The 22320-nt window shown below is 44.5% G+C and overlaps 1 protein-coding gene across 7 annotated transcripts in view; it reads right to left on the bottom strand.

Annotated features, from left to right (window-relative positions):
• Positions 1-683: 683 nt before the first annotated feature.
• The window catches only part of LOC119165248 (venom protease), a 112047-nt gene continuing 90410 nt past the window's right edge, over positions 684-22320 (bottom strand). For all 7 annotated transcript variants that reach the window (XM_075871243.1, XM_075871248.1, XM_075871244.1 and 4 more), the window contains 4 exons: positions 17864-18005; positions 12603-12717; positions 2727-2860; positions 684-1009 (listed from right to left, as the gene is read on the bottom strand). In XM_075871243.1, the coding sequence (XP_075727358.1) occupies positions 761-1009; positions 2727-2860; positions 12603-12717; positions 17864-18005 (640 nt within the window). In that variant the 3' untranslated portion in view covers positions 684-760. The remainder of the gene's footprint in view (positions 1010-2726; positions 2861-12602; positions 12718-17863; positions 18006-22320) is intronic.

Below are 22320 nucleotides of genomic sequence, written 5' to 3'. Positions count from 1 at the left end.
ATCATAGGCTGCCGCGCTTCGGTTGTCTGGGTGGCGCTTCTAAGAACTTCCTAAGTAGCATCAAACCACCGCAAGGTTCAGTTGGCACAATTCAGAGTGGATATTTCTCTAATAAATATTCACCAGCAGGTCATACATGTGGTAAGCTAGTAATATTTAGAGTACCATTCATAGTTACAAAGAACACTCAAATGAGCACCTGATGCATTGGGACAATATAACTGCATGTAGATGAAAAAACATAGTTCATGCGTGGCACAAGTCAATCACAAGAAGTCCGAACAGTGAATCAGCAGCAGCAATATGTAAATACACGCCACAATGCTGCTAGGAATGAGCCAAATTCGGACACGATGCACGCGAAAGTGTTCTCTCTAACTGCAAACCCATCATTACATACTACTGGTTGCGATACAATTTATTTTTTGTATTTAATATGTTGCGTTATGGCTGATGATTTGGTTCCATGCAGTAACTTTATACATTCTACAATTGACACATTGTTGAACAATGTATAATATTGTGTCATCAGTGTGCAACACTTTTGTGATGTTCATGCTGCCACATGTGCCGGAACTACCCAAGAAACGTTGGGCACCCGTCATGTGTATCGACACACCTCTAGTCCAATTTTCTCAGTGTACTGTGTTCTTTTCGCACCGGAATAAAAAAAAATGTTTGCCTTTATTTTGTGATTTTGTTTCAATTTTTTTATTAGTACCCCATCAAGGCTGAGTGCGAAGAAAAAAAGCGTAGCTTCTCACAAAAATTGGATGGAGAGGGGTGATTCTGACACGGTGGACAGTCCCAGCGGCATGGGCACTGCGGTCGTGTAGGCCCTGTCATAGGAGCCCACTACCTGCTTTAGCCAGGGTGCAAACACATCGACGCGCGTGTAAACTCCCGGTACATTTTCTCTTGCGCAGCCGTGTCCGTATGAGACGATGCCCACTTCCACGTAGCGGTGCCCACCGCTAACTCGATACATGGCGGGTCCTCCAGAGTCCCCCTGAAGAAGAGAGAGTATGGCATTCATGACACGCGTGTTTTCGAGGAGGATATTTGGCATAGCATTGAATATGAAAGTGCACACCAGTTTTGTACGCGTTGACGAAAAAAAAAGCTACTAAATACGTTACTAAATATTAAAGAAAGAAGAATGCGTTAACACTTTAAGTTACCTCCAAAAAAAGGTAACGTGTTACCGTTACAGAAAAAGAAGTAATGGACGTTACCTCTGACATTACAACTCCATCAAAAGTTTATTCAATGTCTTTGCTGCAGGAACCCAGATTAGAATTTTTTTTATCTCATTTTTATGTTTCACATAAAGCTCACAACTCCAAGAATGCTTATATACCCAAAATGTTCTTTTACCTAGAATTTTTTGTACAAATGCAGCTGACTTTAGCAACATTACAGAAGCATAAAGATTCGTGTACGGTTATGTGCAAAGGCTTCTGGCTCATTGCCTTATGGTGAAGCCATTGTTCTTAATGTGACATACTTATGTCAAATTCAATCATACACACCATCCACAAAGAAAGCAAAGGCTCCTGGCTCAATGCCTTATGGTTAAGCTATTCTTCTCAATGTGACACACTTATGTGAAATTCTATCATACACATCATCCGCAATAAAACACCACTGAACTCTCAACAATTTACAGTAATAAGCTTTTGCCTGACCGTAGCAGCATCTCCAGTTAAGATTGTGGAAATCAAAACTGGTGATTCTGCCTCCAATATTACGAACTGAGCGCCAGCAGGCAATTGCGGAGGCCTGCTTAGGTACATCTATCGAATTGACGAAGAGTTTGGGGGAATCATTTCCCTGATTATGACACCATATGTCTCTTGGTAAGTACGTGTCGTCGCGTTTTCGCCACCAAAAATCATAGTACGTGCCTCATGGACACCGGAGCCCATGCCAAGACTACCTGCAAGGAAAAGGCCCATACTGACAGCGTGCTTGTACTAGCAAGCTAGACGCGGATTTTCTTAGTTGTGAAAAAAATGCTTCAATTACCTAGTAAAAGGAAACAAATATTTTGCATAGACATTTATTTGCACATTGCAGAAATTTGAAAGCATTTATTTGAGAGCGTTTAAGACCAGCTTCGCTTGCTGAGGAGTTCAATAGCGAGAAACGGAATTGCTGTTACAGAAATAAAGAAGAAAAATATGTTTTAAAAACAATGTTATTCAGCGCTATCATCTTTGTAGCATCTATTATGGAGGAGTTGTCATAAATTGTTGTGCATTTAGACTTTTATCGACAGTACTTTTCTCGCTCTTCGAATTTCAAACAATGTCATTTTGCTGTCTATTACGCATACCTATCATACACTAAATTTATTTTTTTGTAGCTGTAATATTTGTGTTTTTTGGTCATGAACATTGGAATATGACAGGCAATGAAATTAATACCTCTGTGTTGAATATGTTTGATAATTTCTGTCTCATTGTTATACACCTGAAAGAACAAGCTCCTTTCCGGGCTACAGGATGGTTTGTACATAAAACAGAATATGTTCTGTCGAATCTAAAATATTCCTTTTTGGATCCGGGTACCCGCAGCACCTCCACTACTTCAAAACGAAGTTTATTGATGTTGGTAGTGCCTCAGAAGGAGGCTTGTGCACCGGCGCAAATAAATCCCGTTTCACTTGGCAGGCTTCGCTGCTTGTTATACCGAAACTGCTCAAGTGAGGTTTGGCATCATACCTGGCAAGAGTCGGTTGCGGTCTTGTAGGCGCAATACATCACGCGACTGTCGAACCCGCGGTAGTCGGCGTAACATATATGGTTAGGTTGAACTGTGACAGTCGTATATTTGAGTAAGTGCGTGCCAGGTCCACCTGCAAATCAGTCAAAACAAAAGAAATATCGGTGGCGTGTTACACTTTAACAATTGCAGGCAAAAGCTCACAGCAATAAGTTATTCAATCCTGTAACGAACTTCCTGATTACTGCACCTACCGTGGTATTGCATTACCTCAGGAGATTGGTTCACGTTTGACCGATGAAAGATATAATACGATGGTCTAATCATGCGCCTAATCTTATGTGGTCACGATGACGGCAATGATTTCATTGATTTCTGAAATTATAACGCTGCCGCTAGGGGGTACGGCCTCTCCACTCACGTGGAGAAAATGGGGTGGTTTTTGATGCTCTACCGACGTGAGGCGTCCGACGTAGACGAGCCATCATCGCTGGTTTAATGAGCAGGCGAAGACGTACTGTGAAGAGTAGAAGTGCAATGTCGAGATGCGCCGTGGTAGGGGCGGCCAGCCAGCAGGAGAAAGAGGACGAGCACCGGTGGCTCGTAGCGCAAGGCGCTTGAATGTTCCTATGATTCTGGCTGGCTGGATGCCATGGCCACTGCTCTACTTTGGCATGTCGCTTCGGTCCTCAACTGTACGTGTTCGTATGCTATTTAAACCAGTGACTTCGGCTCATCTACGTCGGATTCCATCACGTCGATACAAATTGTTGACTACGGACACACGGGCAAGTGACTGGCGCTCCGGCCAGTCTTGTTCCAGCCAGCGCTAGCCTCGCAGCCACTATTCAACTCCCCTCCCCCCTTCACCATTTCGGACATCTCGCCTAGAGTCATGGTTCAAGAATTTCGCAATGGTATTGGAGTACAACAGCATCTGGCTCCAATAATTCATATACGAGTTACTAGACTATATCTTTCGCGTGACCTCAAGCGCCACTTCACGCACTTCTGGAGCTCCCGCCCTTACGCTGATCTGCAATATGCCGTGCTCCGCTATTATGGCATCATACATTGCTTATTTTAAAAGAGAAACCCTGGTACTTGAATCTCTTTCATCTACCTGCACGCCTGCTGCATCACGGCAAACTCAAACTGATCTCCTGCTAACATCAGTGGCTACAACGGCGATGAAAGCCATCCTACCACGTTCATCGACCCGTCGTTTGAGAGAGCCACAGCCTTGGAGTCCATGGTTTTTTCCTCCGGCGTGCCGGTTTTGCCACCTCTCTCAACCATGGATTCAGTAGCGGCAACTATTCCACGCACCGTCGGAATCGCTGCGGAATCTTGCTCAGCTGCACCATCTGCCCCGGGCGATTCGACAATCCCCACCCAGCCAGCTGATGCAGCTGTCTCAACACCTATGAAAGCCCGTGACGCCACTCACAACATGAACTCAGGGCCCGCTGTCAAACTGCACACCTTCAAGTTTCTTACCACACCGGCGCCTGCTACTCAAGTTCTCGTAGACTGCCAGCCTCATCACAACTTTTCCTCCTACGTCTAAAGTGACAGCTAAGATTTTCAAGACCTGCCTGCGAGGATTTGCTCGCACTTGCGTGAGGAGCCATGCCACGCGCACTGTCGCCAATGCCACTGTGCACTGTACCTCAATACTTAGCACAATACCATCCGCTGTATTGGCAGCCATTCCTCATCACCGCTGACGTCTAGTCATCAAGTCAGGAAAGGCAGCGTCCCATCCCGGCGCTGAGCCATGCCCCCACGACAGGACGTCGAAAATTGCCTCCTTTTACAACTTCCTTTTTTATTAACCTCTCTCGCGCTCAGTCACGCCTAGGTGCAGTGGACGGCCCTTCGTCTGTACAGATCGTGCATTGCGCTGTCCACAGACGCACCATTGTCGGCACTCAAGAAGCTATAACGTGCGTTGCTTGTTGCGACGTCGACCGCGGCGTTCGCACCACTTTAACCACCACCATTTTCTACGTGCCCCTCTGCTTTGCTCGCTGCTGCTAGTGAGGTGCAACCATTGGGGTACCCGCCTGTTGAGTGGTTGAGAATGCCGCCCCCCAGAACTGTCGGATTCCTCAGGCAAGCACGTGCTGAGGTGCTCAAAAACGGCTTGGCTCCTTTAATAGGGTCTATTACGTCGACGTGGCCGGATCGTAACCGACGGGTTACTACATGGCGGAAGTGATATATCAAAGAACGCAGGTTTCGCTTTCAAAGCCACAAACTCAAGTGAGGCGGAAGAGGTGACCATCGCATTGACGGTATGCTATTCTAAATCCCAACAAATAGTTAAGGACTCTCGAAGAGCCTGCGAGAGCTAACTGACAGGGGAAGTTTCTCTGCTGGTCAATATATTATTATATAAAACAGAGCATCAGATATCGCAATCCCACTCCAAAGCAGCTTATAATGACTTCGAGACAACGGGGTGTCCAAAATAACGAGGCTGTACATGCAGCAGACCCCGCGCCTATTTCCCTAGAAGTGTGTCGTGGCCCTAATAGGCATGAACGTTCAACATCTTTAATACGGTTCTGAGAAATCAAAACCTACTACATTGAGCAACGCCACTTCTATTACACACCAGCGAAGAAGCTCTAAATTGAAGAAGAGTGCCCAGCGATGCTCACAGACGAAGACGCAGCTCTGTCCTGCCATACCTAAATACTATAACCCCAAAATAAGTGGGAGTGCCACACTTTGGTGAAGTGGCCAACAATTACCATATGATCTCGGCCTGCCAAATGAACCGAAAGTTAGCCCCAATTCCCAACCCCGCGATAGAGGAAGATGACCCTGCTGAATAGCTTAAAAGTAGAGCAACAGCAAACTCTGGTCCTGCGGGCTGGGATGACGGCTTCGGCATTTGACATACCAGATTAGGAATGTTGACGAGTGCAGTGGGGATAAGGGCTATCTGGTGCTGGCAGTTTAAATAAAGGTTGTTTTCCTCCTTCTCTTTACGTCTTCCACTTTGACGACACTCGGACTTCCCAGTAGATGCGCTAGGAACTGCTGTGCATGTTCTTTGTGTTTATATGTTTTTTCGACTTCTTTTAGTGTAATTTCTAATTGCATAAAATGCTAGGCGCCGAGCTCATGAAGTGCCGCGCTAGTGGTGGCCAGTCGACAGGAGAAAGACGACGAGTGCCGATGGCTCGTGGCGCGAAGCGCTTAGAACGCGAGTGTGCTTCTGGCTGGCTGTACGCCACGGCTGCTGCTGTACTTCGGCTTCTCGCTTCCATCCTCAACTGTACGTCTTTGTCTTCTCAATGAACGAGTGACGACGGCTCCCGTACGTCAGAGGCCGTCACGTCGCTACAATGCGAAGTAGCTAAAGGCGAAGTTCAGTCAGGTGTGCGGCATGAAACCCTTACCCCGCATGCGCGCCCTCTTCCCCTGTTTTCTCTTCTACGCTCCCCCCCCCCCCCGTCTCCCTCATCCAGGAAAGGCAGACCCGAACACACTAGCTTGTGCGGGCCTGCGTAAGTGGCTGTGTAAGAGGCAGTGCCGTCTCGGTTTACACTTTCTGAGCAATCGCGTGAGCGTGTCTGGGGACGAGATTTTGCAGACGCGTGACGAACCCACGTGCCGTGCTCCAACAAGAGTCCGGGCGGAGTAAGAGCAACAGAGACTACAGTGAATTCGTGGTGTGTTCCACTTGCAAGGACGCGTTAACGTCGGGTACGGTGCCCGTGATGAATGGAACTTTAAGTCGACCGACGGACTGCTTCGCATTCTAACAATAGTTCTTTTTAGTGGAATGTCATTTGTTTTGTTTTTTTTTTTCAAATTAAATATCATGAAAGCCTCGTTAACGAGCCTCGCGCAGGCGACCGCCAACGTAGCTACGTACAATTCTTCGCTTGAAGGGATGATATTTAGCTGCGTTATACATGTTAATAGAGTTGACTTTCAAGCAGTGCCATTCAAAGCAATACAACGATAACTTCGAACTTCTGTATATCAGTTTTCGCACTAAACTTGCTAAGAAAGAGAGAGACAGAAGTAGAGAGAGAGAGCTCTTTATTTAAAGGCCGAGAATTCAGCCGGCATGTGTATAGTGAAGAAAAATACAGGTTTGCTTCTGTGCCACGGTGGGATACTTTAGGCGTTTGCTTTCATGTTGAATTATTTCTAATTTATGCCGCACAGGTAATTAGTGCACACCATACTTGACATTGCCGAAATACGGATCATCTACTAAAGAGCGAATGTGACACAGGTGCGTTCTTTCATTCTTCCGTTTACTTATTTTGCTGCAAGTAATTGGGGCGGGACACATGCAAGGTTTTCTACAAAACCTCTAAATGAATCCGCTTACGGCTGTTTCATTAAGTAAACACAGCGCTGCTTATAGCTTGAGTTGTCACATATTCAGCAGCTTCATCTCCACTCCCCCTGCTGGAACGCAGGAACAGTATGTCTGCACGGGGCGACACAGCGTTATGGAAAGACTCGTGATCAGCAGTAGTTATCGCGAAAATGGGAGCAATGCCTTGGAGTGCGTACACCTGACTGTCGCAAACGTCTGAAATTTCGCCCACGAGCTGTTTCATCAAAATGAGGTCGCCTTGATGTTTTAAGAGAAATTTCCCTTCACTTAGTTCTGCGGCAACAGTGCAATCGATGCTTCCCCACCCCTGCGGCAAACGACAAGTGTCGGGGAATGGCATTTATAATAGGGATGTGTACGGCCCGAAAAAAATTGACTGCTTGGGTAGTTGACCTTGATTAAGCAGTAAAAGATGTTTCTAAAGGCAATTTTTCTGGCTTTCACACTACTTTTAATGAAGCTGTGGAAATTTATGCTGTTCTATCTGCTTTATTGTGTTGTAAGTCGTGGAAGAGACTCACTTCCCGTCACATTAGGTTTTGCGCAGGGTAGTGTCCTCGGCTTTCTCCTTTTTAATATATATAATAACGACATTCTTAACATTGTTGAAGTGTTGTCGAGATTTGAATATCTATCGATTGCATGCTTTTTAAAGACAATATTTCTGTCAGTGACCAAATTAGTTTACATAGTAGTTCGAATAAAATTCTTGAATGGTGCAAGCACTGGGGAATCACACTAAACACAGGCAAAAGCTTAATATAGCGAATGACACACAAAAAATGACCTTTGCTTCATACGTATGAATTAGGTTCATCTTTTCTGCATGATTTAACCCAACACAAGTGTCTAGAAGCCACCTTTAACAACACGTTAACATGACATCACCTCATAAGTAATACTAACACCTCAGCCTTCTAAATCATCCCTTCCGAGTCACAAACTTAAAAAGCACCATTTATGTAAAACTGTTACGCTAATATACCTTAATACAACTAAACTAAAATATCCATGTATTGTTTGGCATCCGCATACTAAAACTAAGATTAATAACCTCGAAAAAGTGTAGCGAAAGGCAGTTCCATTTATATATAACAAATTCTCAAGACAGGATTCCCCACAGAACTTATGAAAGCTATCTACATTAAGCCACTCGAGATGAGAAGACAGAAGCAGAGACTGAAATTTCTTAAACTTTTTCAAACCAAAAGTTCAATGCTAGATTCATCTCTATATCTATCGCTTTCATTAACCCGAACCACTCGTCACTGTAGGCAAGATGTATTGACACCGTATTTCTCGAGAACGAAACATTTGCAAATTCTTTTTTCTCTCGTGTCATAACCAAACGGAATTGTGTAATCGAATCGACTCTATAGTGCTGAATATTATTTTAGCTTGTATATAGCTTCGCCAAACATATTTTTCACTGTATTTCTGTAATATTGTATATAGTTTCTCGAAACACATTTTTTACTCTATTTCTGTAATACTGTTCTTGTTTCGCTTGCTTGTTCTTTTTATTTTCTACACTTTCACTGTTCTATTATTATATTGCTCTCCCTGCTCGAACTGCGTGTCACCTGTAAGTGATAAACAAATAATAAATAAAGAAATATATCTATCAGTTCCCTCAAGTATATGCGTCTAAACTCGCAGACATCCCAATTTATTGTCTTTTTTAAAACGTTTTTGAGTCCCTGCTATTATTACACAGGTAGGATGATCCAGTGTAAGAGTTTTCCATTTTTCAGTTCCACTGTTTTAGGGGCAAAGCTCCTCTCATGCGTCACGCGTAACGGAGAGAAGAAGAGACGAGAAAAAAAAAAAGCGCCAGGGCGACATGGAAGGCACAGCACAGTCACAGAGAAAGGTAGAAAAGTGGCCTTATAGAACTTTTCTAAACACTCATAATGTAACCGCTGCAAGCACACTTGCTTTATAACCACTGCAGCGTTAATAATAAAATGTTTTGGGTAGGAGGCCAGCATTCGCTATTCTTTTTTTTTTTGTCAATCTTCTGAGAAGTGTGGTATCCGCCAAACACTTGCACGGAATTTCGTGCCATTTTTTCATGCAGTAACTGACGACAATGAAGAATCATTTCAGAAGTGAGTATGCAACAGAGAAATATGTGAAGAGGAACAAGCTTTTTGTAATGGGTTGAAGTATTGGACGACCCACACGTTGCACTATTCGCATTTTGCAACGACTGGTTAACTTCTCGTTGTTTAAAACGCTTTATAACTCGTATTTACGCGATTACTTTGCCGACATCAAGCCTGCCAACGAAAGTTTACCAGCAAGTCCCAAGCACTGGCTTGGCTCGGTGGTATAGCACTGCGCTGGCACCCAGCATACCCGGGTTCAAGCGGCACTGTGTCATTGGTTCTAGGTTTTCTTTTTCAACTTTTGTGTGATATGGTTATGGACAGCGGCGACGGTGGTGGCAGCAGCGGCGGCGGAGATATACTGCGCGCGTGACCCGAGCTTTTATCTCATAACAGTTTTCGCTGTAAAAAAAGGCAGTGTCTCCCAAACAGTATAAAATACGGCGCTGTATCATGAAAGTACATATAAAATGCAGCTGAGTGAGAATATTGTAGATGACGTTGTACCGCTTCTCTCCTATTGGCTGCTGCGCGGGCTGTGCCTGGGTCCGCGGAGAACGAGTGCCTCTCTCAGTCTCCTGAACAGCCACAGTACATGGCGGATCGTTTGTGGGGCATGGATGAAACAGAGCGGCGGGCGCGTTGAAGACGCTTGCACTCGGCTTCCTTGGCTCGCGTCCCGTCGGTGTTACTCACGTGCTGTCTGCATTTTCGAATGCTATCGGATGCATGGATGCATGCATTGGTGGGAAGACACATCCACGGACGGACGCTTAGCCCCACTTATTCTCATTCACTCCATGAAATGCTGTGAATTTTTTCTACCAAACAGGTTTGTATTTGGAATTGTTTACTTCAGTTGGCGTTTCTACTAACCTGGTTGATTTTCTTTGTTTACAACTAGTACATCAGTATACATCAATATATCGTTTTAGCTCGTTTGTTGTCTAGTTTTATTACTTCTTTGAAACGTAATTTTTCAGTTAGAAAGTGATTTTCAGTTTACTTCTATTCTTTTTTTATTTACTGCAGAAAATTCCCTTGCATTCTAGAGTTTTGAGACCTTGTGGATAATGTGCCACAAAGTAACATTTCACGAGTGAATCAATACATTCTCCTTCGAGAGTAGAAGCCTGCGAGTCTGCTGCAATGCGATTGCTTTAGCGGTGAGGCCTCAATAAAGTGTACAGCATTAACCACTATTGTTTCTTTCTCGAATTTTTCGTGAGCAACGTAAGCAAAATGGCTCGAGTCACTTGCGGGTTAAAGCACGTTGCCGAGCGAGTTGGTTGGGCTTCATCCTCTATATGGGTATAGCGCACCACGAGAAGCACACAAAAGACACACACACACACTGCGCTATGTGTGGATGTGTGTCCCTTTTGTGTCCTTGTCCTGGTACGCTATACCCAAATGAAGGATGCACTTGCGAGCATTGCATGAGGGCGCACCTGCACAGTTCGCATGGAGCCTAGCTCATGTTTCTTCGATACCACGAGAATATCACGTTCATGTCCAGACAGCACTGAAACGTGGCGACGCGAAAGCACAAGTGACATCGCTAGAATTCAGATTGCCATAACAGAAATGATTGATTGTCCACAAGCCCTTGGTATTGAGGGCATTGAATATTCGATAATGATGCACCTGGGAGAGCGTCTTTTGTAACATCCGTAAAATTCGTGCCCGATTTTCCCATACGACAACGCTGCCATCAAAATTCTGATCTCATAAAATTCTAGCTTGAAAACAGTACAAAAGCTAACAGTTATGTGTACGACTACAACAGATGAGTGAAGCTCCTTAGAATTGGGACGCAAACGGCCATGCGCCTGCTCTCGCTGCTGGTTTTCAAGAAGGCTGTAAGGTGGTGAGCGGGTGGAGACAGCGTCTGCTGTCCCCGGTGGCGGGAACAACTGGGCGACTGTGTGTGCGGCGAGTGCAGTGCGACTTGAGCACACCTATTCAACGAATCAATCACCGGGCAGACGGCAGGGTGAAGCGATGGTTTCGCACGTTCGTCGGTTTGAGGGGAGAGAGCAGATACGTGAAACGAGGGCACACCCTGGTATCACGCGCTTGTTGTTTTGCTTGGTCCGCTTGTCATGGGTTTCAAATTCATGGATCGTTTCATTTATTTTTGCGCAGGTACCGCATTAATGTAGCAGGCAGCTTCGACGGTGACGGCGGGGTGCGGGCCTGAGGAGGTTCTCTCTTAAAACCTGTTGCATTGTTAAAGTCATCAATATATGCACTAATCGAAGAGAAGCGACCATCTAAAGGTTATTGGCCACCTTATCTCTAGAATGTGTCGCACCATATCTTGAACAATAACAAAGGAAGCTTTGAAAATGTCTGCAGCTCAAGTTCACCATACCGAGTAACGAAGTGTACACAACAACACCACCACAAACAACGTTCATTGATTGTCTGATAAGTAGAATGTTACGCCCTAAAACCAACTTTAGATTATGAGCGATGTCATAGTGGAGGGCTCCAGAAATTTTGATCACCTGGAGCTCTTTAACTTGCACCCAAATCTGAGCATACGAGTCTACAGCATTTTCGCCTCCATCAAAAATTCTGCCGCCCCAGCCAGGATTCAATGCCATAACCTGAGGTATGCAGCCGAGTAGTTTACCCACTAGAACAACGCTGCGGGACCACTACCAACATAAGGCTGATGAGCATTTGAAATTCATAGAAATTAGCAATGTTTTTCTGACATTAGGGTGTGTCTCAGATTTCATTGCAATATAGGCTGACTATTTTTCTCATATGTACAGTTGTGTGTGCTTTTTAGCAGTTTTAAATTTTAATTCTGCACGATCGAAGCAAACTTTATTATGGAATTAAAAGGTCTGTACAGTATATTCAGCTTGGTTTGGAGCCACAGAAATCACAAAAACTACCCTTCAGTAACACTTGAGGTACAATTAAGCAAGGGCTATGTTTACAAATAATATTCAAGCCCAAGGCTTCCTTTAGCTAATCAAAAGCAGAGTAATTAGCCTTCACTGTATTTTCCCCAAATAAAAAAAATATATTGCTGATTTCATGTCCCGGTATCATAAGTGATGCATAGAAAATGTCAAGGGTATGGAAATAAAGAAGAGTGTTTATATACATTATATATGAAAGAGACATCACCTTCTAGTGGCTAAGGTACTCGGCTGCTGACCCGCAGGTCGCGGGTTCAAATCCCGGCTGCGGCGGCTGCATTTCCGATGGAGGCGGAAATGTTGTAGGCCCGTGTGCTCAGATTTGGGTGCACGTTAAAGAACCCCAGGTGGTCAAAATTTCCGGAGCCCTCCACTACGGCGTCTCTCATAATCGTATGGTGGTTTTGGGACGTTAAACCCCACATATCATCATCAAACAGACATCACCTTCTCTGATGAATCCCCATCCAGCGACTATGTTGTCGGTGCCTGCGATGTTCACTGGTGCTGTTGGGATGCATATCGGCCTTGCGTTGGTTCCGAACTGAAATGGCTTTTCCACCTGTAGAAAAAGGAACCACGATAAATTAGAAGAAAGAACACATAAACTGAACTAAGACGCTTTCATGAAGAGACACTTAAGTAGATCTTTCACACTCAGTTCTGCAACACTCTGAAGCTTGCTGACTCTTTTCAAGGTGCACTTGTTTTTGCTGTTGCATTCTTAGCGCTGTGGATCCTAGAGCTTAGTATTTTCATAGTGAACCAGAGTCCACGGCCGCACCACCACCATCCAAGGTCCCCCACCATTTTTTTTTTCGATGGTTGAATTCAAAAGAAAAGAAGCTTCACAATGGATCCAAAAGTGAAATTGAAATGATCAAGTACTTGTCCAGCTTTCTGGTCCCGAAGGCTTCAAACAAAAAATTATGCACTACATCGGGGATCAGCGGCCGGCCATTACCGCCGAGAACCTGCGTCACGACGACCCTGCGCTTCACATAACGAGATTATAGTTTCAACTGAGAAAAAACACAGCGTCCTCCCGACCCTTCTCATATAATTAGTGTGTGCGGCGGATACCTTGTACCCATGACAAAGCCTCTCAGGTATCTCTGTTTTCAACAGTGTGATTTGCCTATTCCAGTACTCGACAGATTGCTTGAACGTCATTTCCGGAGTGGTATGGGGAACGTGGGGAAATACGTACACGCACAAACGTCCTCAAGCCTTGAAGCTTTAGACGTTCAAACCCGTAACAAAACATGCTGAAGCATGCACGTACTCCCGAAACACTGCAATAAGTGAATACATAGAAGAACAAATGATATATATATATATATATATATATATATATATATATATATATATATATATATATATATATATATATATATATATATACATGTATATAAATATTCAATGTGATGATGCAACGCTAACAAAGGCTGATAGACTTTGACACAACGGTTCTCAGCAGCCGAACAGCAAGACCACCTTCTTTGTTCTCGACCAGTGAGAGCTCCGCAACCTGGTTTCCGCCAAATCACCTTATCATTCTTTTTGTCCACCAGCTCACACGCATCAATTGACCCCCTCTTAAAGTTTCACTTTGCCTCCGTTCAGAAGCAGGAGGGTGATTATCTGGTAATTTATTCGCAAACTTTCAACGTGTTCCACCTTTGCTGCAATACTTTTTCTAACCAGTGAGGCTACGCGGGGATGATTTGAATCTTGTAAACAGTAAGATCTCTGCAGTTTGACCATCTTGGGTCCAACCTCCTGCAGGCATATTCTGTCTGGCTGAATTGGTACTGAGTTCATATAATTTTGGAACGCTGCAGCGCGCTTGTGAAAAGAGTGACACTTGCACTGCGAAATCTCTAAATGTTCTGAACTTTTCTCAATATTTTTTTTCCTACGCTGCATGGTCATGTCCACCTTGTCGCGGCCCGCTTTGTACGGTTTGTCACTAATTGGTGTGGAGAGGAGGCATTTGTTTAGTGCCCTCTGCAAGCCTTCCACAGCATCATTAACCTACTGCCTCTGAAGTTTCAGTTCTCCGACAAACGTTTTCGTTTCCGCCATGAAATCAGTTAGAAGTTTGTGCAAAGTAATTATGCTCTCCCTGTTTGCTTAAACCTGCGTATGCACTTGCTTTGCTAGTTCGCTACTTTCTCATAGAGTTGTGAACGAGTCCTTGCCTATCGTTTCCTCGCTAATTTATGCGCTTTTTCCCATGCGAGCTATACGCTCTCACACCTCTTTATGGCCCTGATTAGGGTTGCCTACCAACCCTGGGTTTTCTAATTTTTACTTGCAATTTCTTTTTTTTTCAAAATTACGAGATGGCCAGTTTTTGCTCTTTACGCTCCACAGCCATTTGATTTTTAAGCTGCTTAATTTGTTGCGTTCATCTTTCATTCCCTTCTAAAATTTTTCTATAATGATGGTTATGAGTTACCGGAACATAGGGAGGCACTGGATTCGCCCAGCTCACGTTGTTTGGTTGGTTGTTCGGTACGTTTTCCATATTAAGGCTAGCAGTTGCTGCTGCTTCTTCTTTGATGGCATGAGCGGAGCTTGTTTTCCAGCTGCTACTCAGTGTTTTCTTCAAGTTTTGTTTGCCAGTTGCCTCCGCAGGCTTGCTGTTGTTTCTTTGTTGTAGGGTCTGTGATGTTTATCTCGATATTGATCGTGATCGTGATCTGGAGCTGAATCTAGATGTTTGCCGCTTCTGGAGCGCCGCTTCCTCTCGGTCCAAGCTTAACCAGCGAGGAGGTTTCTGTTAGTGTTGATCAAGTTGCAGGAATTCCTTCTCCGCGTAGATCCACCATGTCTTCGAGGTGCCTCCACTCGTGATATTCAGGAAGCCACATTCTTTATTGTCTTTTCGCATGATTTGTCTCTTGTAGCATGCTTGTCAGTGCATATGGCGCAGTTTAGAGAACATTTGTGCCCTTGAGTAGGATCCGACGTCTGACACATGAAGCACACGTTGGCGTTCGGCGTCGGGCACACATTGGTTCGGTGTCGAGATGATCAAAAAATCTTGCAAACCTGTACGGTAGGCTTGTCTGGGTAACAGATCACCTCTGTAACTACAGATGCACCTGGGGAGCACATCCCCTGTAATAGTCAATATTGCTGACTTCGAACAACCCAGCATCCTAGTCCTCTACAATTTCACCTCTTGTGTTCGTATTCATGACTTTGCCATCAGGTCAGCCTGAGTGGTTCAGGGCGGTAGTCCGTGAACGATGCCTCACAGGACGTCCTCAGGGTCCGCCATGTACGCATTGAAGTGGTGAATCTGTCCTCTGAATCCACTTCAGATTCATGTTCAATCCAAGGTGGACCCGCAGCAAAAAACTTTCTCCTTTAAAACTGTTCCGGCAGGCCTCTGTCACTGCCAAAGAGAGCTTTGATCCAAGTAGACATTTCGCTGTGTGGCTCTTGTGTGATTTCAGCATAACTTTTATGCCTTCATTTGGAAGGGGCGTCAGGCCTCGGCATTTTTTGCGCTGGAAATTCCGCCTGGCTTGACTGTGTCCTGCTGTGCCTACGGGCAGGTTGCCCAGTGGCTTCCATTTTTCTTCTCCAGTCCCTTTTCTGGCTTTTTCTGGCTTTATTTACGGTTCTCTTTTCTTCTGCATGAAAGGACGGTATGCCAGCCATTCCCCACATAGATTTTCTAAAATATACATTAGAAGGAACTCTGGCACTAGTGTCTGTGGAAGCTGCAATGAACAGCACTTCAGCGAGCATGAAAATGATGGCTAGTACACGGATTTGTCTAATCTTCAAACTTCTGGCTCCATGTGAGTTCACGTGGCTTGAAGCTGTTTTCTCACGAAACACAAATTATCAATTGTTGAGCGGTTCCGCTTCACCACCTTATTCCTTTAGGCTTACCATTTCAAATTGGGTCACGAAGTGCGCAGAAAGGTTCGACTTTTCCTTCTAAACAACGAAAATTATCAACAAACGAAGCCACAGGTGCGATTCTCCACCCACAAGTACAAACACTAGATAAATTTGTGTACTAACCATCATTCTCATGGTCGCTGAGCGATCACAGCACCCAAATCCTCTCTAGTTAGTTTTAGAAAACTCTATTGTCTCCCATCTAAGTAAGAGCCAGACAGGCGTCGTCGTCGTTTTTGTTATTGAGAGTAGCACCGCTGGACGCTCGCTCATCGTTACTTGGATCCACATTTGACGAGAAGCTACTCGCGTCATTCGGTTTATTTTACGGCACCCGAGATGCGCCTGGAAGGTCTTCGTCGAGGTTTATGTAGACGAAGAATTGCTAGGCGTCCTTATGCAGGCATGCTCAGTAGAAACAGGAGAATGAGACAACCACCATTTTTTTCTGCACAAGACATATAGTCCAAAAAGGAGGTAAAGTGGCACTCACAATTGGTTTTTGACTGGTTTAGAAAATGTCGGAGAAAGTCAAGTCTTGTTGTGAGCCAGTAGACGCCAACAGGCCAAACCCCGTACGTTTTAACATCCCGGTGCTGCCGACTGAAGCCGCTATAGCGGCGAGTGGCATTCGTGCACGTCATGTCTTCTAATGTTGTTACTTTTCTGTGAAGCCGGTTAAGGTCTCAGATTCTGTTGTCCGTCAATTCCTTGCAACTTCACGAAAAAGATGAAGAGCTCTTTAAGTAGGCTTGAATGAACTTTCCGCTTGAAAGCGTTTCAAATAGCGGAGTGCGATGTGATCACGTCCTTACCGTCCTACTCCACCTAGCGGAATCATGCTACTGATAATTTACGCAGCGTTTTCTCACGTTTCGTGGTCTCTAGATATTCATAGAAATTACGTCAGAGCAAAGTGCCAGTGTTCAAAAAGAAAACATCACGAAATCACGGTTACAAGCTGGCTGTTCTACCATCAACTTCTATTCGCCAGACTAACGTGAGATCATGTAATCCGAACCTTCACATCGCAACGACTGAAGCGCCTTTATCTCCAATGGCAGGCCTCGTTCCCCCCACCACGTTGCTGTATAATACATCATGCTGTTTCTCGAAAGCCCAGAGTGCTAACACATCCACGGTGTTCTGCAATGTGTTATTTATGAGGAAAAACTGCTGGACGAGCTAGTTGGAAGCAATTCATAGAAGCACTTTGCACGAAACACACGCCACACGGGGATGAAGAAAAGAGAGACACAGACCCGTGTGTTCTGCGCAGAGTACTTCCATGAACTGTGATTTATAACTTCCGGCTGGACGACGAACGTGTAGGCTACGTATTGTGTGTATTAGAAAAGTTTTTGCGACAATTCAAGCCTATAAACTGGCAATCCTAGCGGCCACCGTGTAGCCTTATGATCTGGCCGTGACATCATGACACCTGTTGCACCTTTGCGTGTGCGCAGGGACAATTCAATTGCTTGCACGATCAATAATACCAAATACATAATAAAATATGACAGAATTTGCTCGTTGATAACAAGCATGCTATTTTATTTTGTCTGGAGTTGCCCTATGCTGATTAACGAAGCTCTGCGCATGTAGCCTACTGTTCTGTATACTATTAGTACTATTCACGCAATAAGTACTTAGCTGAATGCGCTCTGAGTGCGTAGACATGAGAGCACAAAATGAGACAACAAACTGTGCGATGTGCGTTCTTCCAGCAAAAGCTTAGGGTAAAACACACTTGGCATGCTTAGGACTAAACTGTGACGTACCACAAATACGGCGATGTCGTGTGAGAAGGATTTCTCATTGTACTTAGCATGGGGGATCACCTTCGTCACCCGGAGCCTTTTGCCATGTCTTTTGTGGATGTTTCCATAGTAGGCCTCAGCTCCCACAGCTACTAAGCCGTTACTGCAAGACAAGCGAAAAGAAATAATTTCCTTTTTTTTGTTGAAGGCTGGAATAAATTGTCTGTGTGTGCTAATCAAATAGAACGTTGACCAATTCAGTCACATTGAAAAAGTGTGCCAGAAACGACAAAGGGAAACTGAGAGTTCTGCAATGTGGTAACACATTTCAGTCGAAATAGGTTCTCAGGAAAAAAGACTGTAGGTGACTTGAACGTGCAGATAAAAAGCTTATATTATTACCGATAAAACCTAAAACTTGATCAACGCTTTTTTTTACCTGTTAGACTTTAGAATGAAAGAAAACGTGTTATGTAGTAGGTACACACCATTACGTGCAACAAATGTCACCCAGACATTACTGCGTCTCTCTCTTTTCGTGACGAAAAAACACCAGACGCGCTGAAATGCGCGTGTGTCAAAGCAACGCAACCTGGCGCGTGCCAACGAGTATATGACAGGACCAGCGCCTGGCGTGACGTGACGTGATGAACGCAGGCGAGGAAGTGCACCACGACACGTCGAAATGTATTGACGCCTTCACTGTGGCATATAGTCATGCTCTCACATGACACGAATCTCATGATTATCATGTTTGCACCAGTCACATAGCTTCATCATTCATTGACGTCACGTAATACCAAATTTGGCATATGTGAAGCTAGTGAAACAGCCACGAGCGCATAATAATTGTTGCATGTAGTCATGTTGTTACATGACACGCCTGTCGTGATTATCACGTTTGGATGTGTCATTTACCTATGTCGTCCGTTCGTGTCACGTAACACTTAGTTTGGTGCATGTGAAGTTAGAGAAATGGCCATGAGCGCATCATGAGTGTGGCATGTAGTCATGTTACATGACACGCATGTCATGATTATGATTCTTAGACGTATCATTTACCTATGTGGTCGGTTCGCGTAGCGTAATACCAAATTTGGCACTTGTGAAGCTAGCGAAAGGGCCGTGAGCGCATCATAAGCGTAGCATGTAGTCATGTTGTCACATGACACGCATTTAATGATTATCATGTTAGCACCAGTCACATACCTTCCTCATTTATTAACGTCCTATTACCAAACTTGGTATATGTGAAGCTAATGAAACCGCCGCGAGCGCATCATAAGGGTGGCATTTAGTCAAGTTGTTAGATGACACGCATGTCATGATTTTCATGCTAGGGTCTGTCGCTTGTGTTCTCCATGCAGTCATATCATACCACATCAGTTTTCAACACGTCATGTGAACAAAACTACCACAAGAGCAGCAAAACCATGAAATGTAAATAATGACAAATATGCCGACATGTCATGATTTTCATGTTATGACTAGTCACTTATGCTCGTCATACAGTCATGTTAAGGCATACCAACATTTGTATTGATAGCATTATCGAAAACTCGTAAAGGGCCACATAGATGGCAGACAGATATATATATATATATATATATATATATTCAATGATGAAGGCCGGACCCCGGCAGAAACATAGGATTAATAAAAGTTTTCGCATGTTTTCCGCTCAAGCCAATTTTGTATATATATATATATATATATATATATATATAGGGCGGTAGTCTGGTAGTCGGATCCTGCCCATGGCAAGTTATCTTTTCACCCACTTTTCTTTCTTCATATTTACATTACAATTTGGTCTAATATCTTCCTCTATACTTTCCTTGGCATTATTGTCTGTTAAATATCAATAATATTGTGTAGAACGCAGAAAAATGAGCCCTTAAGTTAACACTTCTTTCCTTACTTCATCAACGAGGGTCTCGTACTGGCAGACTTAGTGCCTTCAGGTTGTATACGAGGGACTATTGGTCAGCTGCCCACTCGTAATTAGTTCACGTGCTACGTGACGCCAAACAGGCTCAAAAGAGTGTGCCACACTCGCCGCCATGGCGGCTGGTTGCACTGACTGACACTCCCACGTTGAATTCGCGTATAAAACCAACAAAGTGGCTGGGCGGATAGCTGTTGTGGTAGCTCAGTGGTAGAGCATCGAACGCGCCATTTGAAAGTCGCAGGCTCGAATCCTGCGCACGGCAAGTTATCTTTTCACCCACTTTTCTTTCTTCATGTTTACATTACAATTTGGTTTAATATCTTCTCCTATACTTTTCTTGGCATTATTGTCTGTTAGATATGATTAATATTGTGTAGAACACAGAAAAACGAGCCCTTAAGTAAACACTTGTTTCCCTTATATATATATATATATATATATATATATATATATATATATATATATATATATAAGGCAATAAAGTGTATACCTAAGGCCTTGTTTTTTCGTGTTCAGGGGTGTTCAGAGCATCAAACGCATTATTCGAAGGTCGTAGGTTCGATTCCTGCTCACGGTTGGTTATTTTTTCATCCACTTTTCTTTCTTCTTATTTACATTCCATTGGTTCTAATAGCTTCCCCTGTACATTCCTTGGCATTACTCTTTGTTATATCTCACACACACACACACACACACATATATATATATATATATATATATATATATATATATATTGCCACCTGGTGTTCTGTGCCAGTAAACAGTGGATCAGTTCTGTGCCGGTGAACGAGGAAGACGAAGACGAGCAACCCGTACCAGCGGAGACGTCCTTCTTTGTCTCTGAGATTTTGGACAGTCGCGACCCTTTGTACTTTCGTTCGAGCTCTTAGCACGTGACAACTGGTGGAGGTGCTGGGTACCCAGCACCTCCACCATTACAGATCCATTAGAGATCCACCATTATATATCATTTAGAAGGTGGCACTGCGCCCATTCCTCCTCCGATGTTGCGAACGTTGCCATCATTTTGCCTACGAAATGGCGTCTTATACAAAAGGAACGCCGGTGCTGGTGACAGATCTCGTCTTTTCGTCGTGCCTGAAGCCCTCCGCGATGACATCTTATTAGCTTGCCAAGACGAGCCCACGTCTGGCCATCTGGGCTACTCGAAAACTATGGATCGGGTGCGACAACTGTACTGCTGGCCTAAAATGTCTGCCTGTGTCAAATGCTACGTGAAGGGATGCCGTGAATGCCAGCGTCACAAGACACCACATTTAAAGCCTGCAGGCCATCTACAACCGATCGATCCACCACGTACACCATTTGAACAAGTGGGGATGGACCTCCTACGCCCGTTTCCTTTGTCTTCTTCTGGCAACAAATGGATTATTGTCACAACCGATTGTTTGACGCGTTACGCTGAGACGAAGGTGTTGCCACGAGGGACCGCATCTGAAGTTGCCAGTTTTTTTATGCATCAAAGTGTGCTACCACATGGCGCCCCGTCACATGTCATCACTGATCGAGGGACATCATTCACAGCGAAACTCTTGGATGATATCTTGATATCTTCAGGTTGAGTTACACAACCCATCGAAAGACCACTGCGTATCACCCTCAGAGTGATGGTTTAACAGAAAGGCTAAACAAAACGCTAGCTGACATGATCTCTATGTACGTGGATGTGCAGCACAAAACGTGGGACGACATCCTGCCGTATGTAACATTTGCGTATAACACTGCAACGCAGGAAACTACACGCTTCACACCATTCCGGCTCGTTTATGGTCGAGATGTTAGAACTATGCTGGACGCCATGATTCCATATGAGGACATCGACAAGCTCGACCAATTAGCCCCCGACATCAATGAGTACATTCAGGGCGCTGAGAAAGCAAGTCAACTGGCCCGTGTGCACATCTGAACTCAACAGTGCGCAGATGCGCGGCGGTACAACACCCACCATCGAGAAGTTAATTATGAACCTGGTGACCAAGTTTGGGTTTGGACACCCATTAGGCGGCGAGGTCTCAGTGAGAAACTCTTGAGGAAGTACTTTGGACCTTACAAAGTACTCAGACGTGTGAGCGACGTGAACTACGAAGTGGTTCCAGACGGAGGCTCGCCATCATCCCAGCGCAGGTTATCACGCCCAGAGACTGTACACGTAGTCCGCCTAAAACCATACTTTACGCGGTGATGCGAATTTTCTTCTTGTGCCAGTGAACTCTTCATGTGAACAGTAAATGCCGTTTATTTCCGATTGCCGGGCCCAGGACGCATTTTCTCTCGTGCATTATATTGTTTAATGTTTTTTTATGTTACCTACTTCGACCCACTGCTGTGCACACTTTTGTTTGAGCATCGGGCCGATGCTCTCTTGGGAAGAGGAGTAATGCCACCTGGTGTTCTGTGCCAGTGAACAGTGGGTCAGTTCTGTGCCGGTGAACGAGGAAGACGAAGACGAGCAACCCGTGCCAGCGGAGACGTCCTTCTTTGTCTCTGAGATTTTGGACAGTCGCGT

This window comes from Rhipicephalus microplus, chromosome 8, assembly GCF_043290135.1.
Source record: "Rhipicephalus microplus isolate Deutch F79 chromosome 8, USDA_Rmic, whole genome shotgun sequence".
NCBI lineage: Eukaryota > Metazoa > Arthropoda > Arachnida > Ixodida > Ixodidae > Rhipicephalus > Rhipicephalus microplus.
The sequence above is the reverse complement of the archived record's forward strand: the minus strand, read 5'-3'. Positions and strand labels throughout refer to the sequence as shown.